This window comes from Solanum tuberosum, unplaced genomic scaffold (assembly GCF_000226075.1).
Source record: "Solanum tuberosum cultivar DM 1-3 516 R44 unplaced genomic scaffold, SolTub_3.0 scf00115, whole genome shotgun sequence".
Classification (NCBI taxonomy): Eukaryota; Viridiplantae; Streptophyta; class Magnoliopsida; order Solanales; family Solanaceae; genus Solanum; species Solanum tuberosum.
The window spans coordinates 730,665-735,397 of record NW_006239044.1 but is presented as its reverse complement, the minus strand read 5'-3'; the positions used below and the strand labels follow the sequence as shown (position 1 = coordinate 735,397).

Genomic DNA, 4,733 nt, shown 5'->3' with positions numbered 1-4,733 from the left:
GGAAAGCCTGTTTTTGTCCTTGGCCACAGGCTTTAACTTGATCAGAATAGTTTTAACCATAGTCAAAGTTGGGGGATATATAAATTCAGAGCGGAGCTAGATAGGGTCGAAAGGGTTCATTCGAACCTCTTTTGACAGAATCACAAGCCCCTTAGTAAAGAACTTGATTCTGCCTTTGTACCTTTTGTTTTGGAAGGATATGGACGCTTGGAGTCCACTTATCAATTGCAAGGAGAAATACAAAATACTAGTTACTTACTACTAATATAGACATAAATAGACCAAAAGTAGTGCAATGAATGATAACATTGAACAATTTGATAAGAGTAATTTAAATCAAAAACTTTTTAACTAAATGTAACTAGACATATCATCCAAGTACTTATGTGTACCCAAAAAATGAGTGGTTGCTGTCAAAACTGAGAAAACATTAACTCTACTGAATGAGACTTGAAAGGAACTTGAGAAGTAGTACAATATAATTCCTTTTGTAAAACTACTACATACTTTATCAACTCCCTTTAAGCATAAGTATGCACAAAAAGGACAAATTAAAGTGTCATTTTCTCAAAAATATTGGCAAGTATAGATTTTCTTTTCTTTCTATCTTGGCAACCTTAATCGTTTTTATCTCTCAATCGTATCGTCAGGAAAAAACATCACACATCGATAATAATATGACTATCGATGCTCAGAAGTTAAACTCATAAAGGAATATGTCATTGAAATGAATTGATCAGCAGTGATTGTACAAGTGTGTATATATGAAATGTCAATACAAAATAAAAGAAAAAGAGGTAACTAAATAGCCTCTACATCCTTGAATACAAAATGCCCAAACTGTAGCAAAACTTGGGCCTTTTTGGAGAGGGCTCAAACCTATGGTTATCATCTTCTGCTTTTTTTGTTATATGTTTTTTTTACACAATTATTTTACATCTCTTTCTTTTAATAAATATTCCCCCGGAGTTAAATAAGAAGGGAATTTTTTCTTCTTTGTCCTCACTTTTGATGCCGCACTCGTCTTAGATTCATCAAAAATAGTACACTACTTCTGGAGAATCTGGCATGCACCAATTGACATTTTTGAAGAGTCCGAGCAACATAGGTTGAATTTTTTAATTAAAAGGTTGAGATGCAACGTCTGTGTGTTGGAACTTTTTGCTTCTTTTGCTTGAGATCTTCTTTGTGTACTTTGCCAATATCTTTAGCAATTCTAATAGCATCAGCAGAAGCACCAGCCAGCCCTCTCTTTGTAAATCCAACTGCATATAAGCCAGATTTTCCCTTCCAGTTATTTGGAAATTGTGCTTTTGGGTATCCATTTTTGGAAAAAAATTCACTTTCCTGTATCACATAACGAAAAATATCATTAGTCAACTTTTCAAGAACCTCGAATTATATTTTTCCTTTTTAAAAAAAATCATCAGAAACTTCCAAAACTTTGGAATAGAACATTTTCTCACCTGTAGCCAAGATGGAACATTACTGCAGTAGCCAGTAGCAAGAACAACTGAATCAACTTCAAGTTTTTCACCAGTGACGAGTTCAACGGTGCCACATGAAAACTTCTTGATTCCAGCAACAACTTTAACTTTCCCAGCTCTAATTTTCTCCAAAGCACCAATGTCAAGAACAGGGGTTTTCCCTTGACTGTTCTTGAGTTGTAATGGTCCAGTTGTTGGCCTTTTTAGTCCATATTTCTCAATGTCACCAAGAATAAACCATGTCAAAATGAGTAAAATCTTGTCAACAAGCCAAAGTGGTAGCCATGTCATCAGCAACATAGCTAGCTCAAATGTTGATTTTCCAAATATCTCTCTTGGCAAAATATGAACCTGAATATCACAAAAAACAAACATTATTAGAAATCTTAACTCTGATAAGTTGTGTGACCATCTCATCTAAAAACTTAATACACAGTATGAATAACTTACCGCGCTACGACAGACCATTGATGGTTGAGCATCATGGTTACAAAGATCAAGTGATACTTCCATCCCGGAATTTCCACAACCAACAACAACAACTTTCTTTCCCCTGAATTTCTCACCAGACTTATAGTCACAAGCATGAATCACTTCACCACCAAACTCCTTCAATCCATCAATTTCAGGCACAACTCTCTCCGCATTCTCCCCAGTAGCAACAACAAGCCATTGACAAATATACTCAACTTCCACCCCATCAGCTGAAACAGTTTTCACCCTCCATAATCGACAAAACTCATCGTACTTAGCAGATTGCACACATTCATTAAATTGTGGACTTAAATCAAATTTTCTAGCATAGGACTCAAGGTATTCGATGAATTGTCTCTTAGAAGGATATTCAGGGTAATGTTCTGGAAATGGGAATTTGGGCAATTGACAAAATTGCTTAGGAAGGTGAAGCTTTAATCGATCGTAAGTTCTTTTTTGCCATAAAGAAGCAATACAATCAGATCGTTCCAATATAACACAAGGGACACCTTGTTCTTTCAAACAAGCTCCAACAGCTAGTCCTGATGGACCAGCACCAACAATAACAGGGCCATTTACCCAAACACATCGTCTCGCAAACATATCGTTATCTGAAAAATTAAACATTTTTGTTGTTCAAGTATTTTTTCACTATTCGAACTTTTTTTTTCTTCTTTGTGAATTGTAGTAATAGTAGTATTTTTTGTTTGTTGTAATGAGAGAATAGTTTGAAGAGAAATGAGAAGGGAAGAGGTGTTTATATAGAAGTGACAACATGTAAGGTTGCATGTGATTGGTGGTGGGAAGTTAATGCTTTTGGAGGTCAATTCTCAAATCATAAGATAAAGTCATTAAATTATTGGATTATTATTAAAATAATACACTTCGATTTTAGTATTTCAAGGGGTGTTGGGGGTGGGGTGGGGGTGGGGGTAACCAATAGTATGTAATTAGAAGTGTATAAACTAAGTAATGATTGTTGGACCGACCATGGCATGTTTAGTTTCCTACTTTCTACGTTTTACATTTTAACATTTAGATAAAATTTCAAGAATTGAAGATGTTGTTGTATTTTAATATAGTTCAATAATTAATATTCCTATTATGATTAATATGACAGTTACTTCTTCCACAATTTGATTGTATTAATTCGATGAATACAACTTTGAGAATAATTAGTTATGGGAAAAGCTTCTTGTCAATGGAAATGAATTGTGTATATATTGTAGTTAGTTAAGAATTACTCCCTCTGTCCACTTTTAGTTGTCATGTTGCATATTTTGAAAGTTAATTTGACTAATTTTTAAAGTTAAATTAGATTACATTAATTTGATATTTTAAACAAAAAATTTAGATATTCAAAACTTATACGAAAAGTACTATTGTAATTTTTCACATATCAATGAAAAAATACATCGTAAAATGTTTGTCAAAATACTTATCGTTTGACTCGAAAAAAAATCATGACAATTAAAAGTAGACGAAGAAAGTAGCATTGATTTTCTTTATTTTTCACATGTCTCCTTTCTTTTTCTCTTTTAAGATTAGAGGATTGGCATTTGGCTAAGATGTGAAACTTTAGTTTTATTTGGAAACTCTTTCGTTCGACATCGAAAGATCAAAATTAAAAGCTTTAGATATTTTTTAAGCATGTTCCTCTTCAAAAAAAAAATTAATTTAAAATTATTATTTCCTTTGGCCTAATTTATATGATTCATGTTTTTAATTGATTAAATAAAAATGACATATTTCTATATTAAGTAACAATTTAACTTTAAAATACTCATTTTACTTGAAATAGTTTATAGTCACACAAATATCTTTAACTTATTTTAGACAACAAATTTCAAAAATCTTTCTTTCTTAAACTCCGTATTAAATTAAACTAACTCAAATAAAACGATAAAAAAAAACAATAATTAATTCACTTTTTATACGAATTCATATACTAATTCTTCCACTATTTTAATAAAAAGTGTTACTACCACTATTATTATTTAAGAGAATTATAGAGAATAATAATGAGGTGTTGATTCTGAGGGTCCCCCATGGAAGCCCCACTAAAGATAACACAAATTCGTAATCTTTCCGTTTAATTCGTTTATTTTACTTCTTTATTTATTTTTCATTTTTCTTGTATGATAAATTTTTAATTTTAACTTTTTACATAATATATTATATAAAACCTTGCAATAACAAAGTATTGTCAAGTTAAAATCAGACAAATAAATTAAAACGAATGAGATATAACGAGGGTGAACGAAGCTTAGCTGGCAGAGAAAAGAGGGTGACTAGGATGACCACATGGATATGATATGGCTAGTGGGGATAACACATCACCTCAGTAGGGACCAAAAAAAGAGTCCCCTACCCCCCACCCCACACAAGTACTATATCATAAAGATTTAGAAAAAGAAATATAGATAAGGGGCCTGGGCTAATGACTTGACTTGTACTACTTGTAAGGCTGTTTCCTCCCACAAATTGCCCCATTCTCTGCCAGCCTAATACTTCCCTAAAACAAACACCAAAAACTAAACCTATCCTACTTCATACATAACATGTTTTATTTATTTTTTCCCTATGAAATACAACATAGTAGGTGAGGAAAACATCGTTCTGTCAGAGAGCAGTCGACTAGAAGTAAATATTGCATATTAATAAGTACCATGAGAAGGAGTGAATAAAATTAAATTTTAAGTTTTAATTGTATAGTTGTAATTAAAATGTATCACATACTATATAGTTTCAAGAATATTTGATTTCATGATA

At 32.2% G+C, this 4,733-nt stretch overlaps 1 protein-coding gene across 1 annotated transcript; it reads right to left on the bottom strand.

Moving 5' to 3' along the window:
* Positions 1-740: 740 nt before the first annotated feature.
* Positions 741-2,668, bottom strand: LOC102582086 (probable indole-3-pyruvate monooxygenase YUCCA5). Its single transcript, XM_006350224.2, has 3 exons — positions 1,938-2,668; positions 1,467-1,838; positions 741-1,347 (listed from the first exon to the last, which is right to left on the bottom strand). The coding sequence occupies exons 1-3, from the start codon at positions 2,586-2,588 to the stop codon at positions 1,123-1,125; spliced, it is 1,248 nt and encodes a 415-aa protein (XP_006350286.1). The 5' UTR covers positions 2,589-2,668; the 3' UTR covers positions 741-1,122.
* Between the last annotated feature and the right edge of the window lie 2,065 nt (positions 2,669-4,733).

Excerpts from the sequence above, each read along its gene's own strand:
- LOC102582086 (XM_006350224.2), bottom strand. The coding sequence starts at position 2,588 with ATGTTTAATTTTTCAGATAACGATATGTTTGCGAGACGATGTGTTTGG. Across the intron at positions 1,839-1,937 it reads CAATGGTCTGTCGTAGCGCG|GTTCATATTTTGCCAAGAGA; the intron begins GTAAGTTATTCA and ends TGTGATATTCAG. Across the intron at positions 1,348-1,466 it reads ATGTTCCATCTTGGCTACAG|GAAAGTGAATTTTTTTCCAA; the intron begins GTGAGAAAATGT and ends TATGTGATACAG.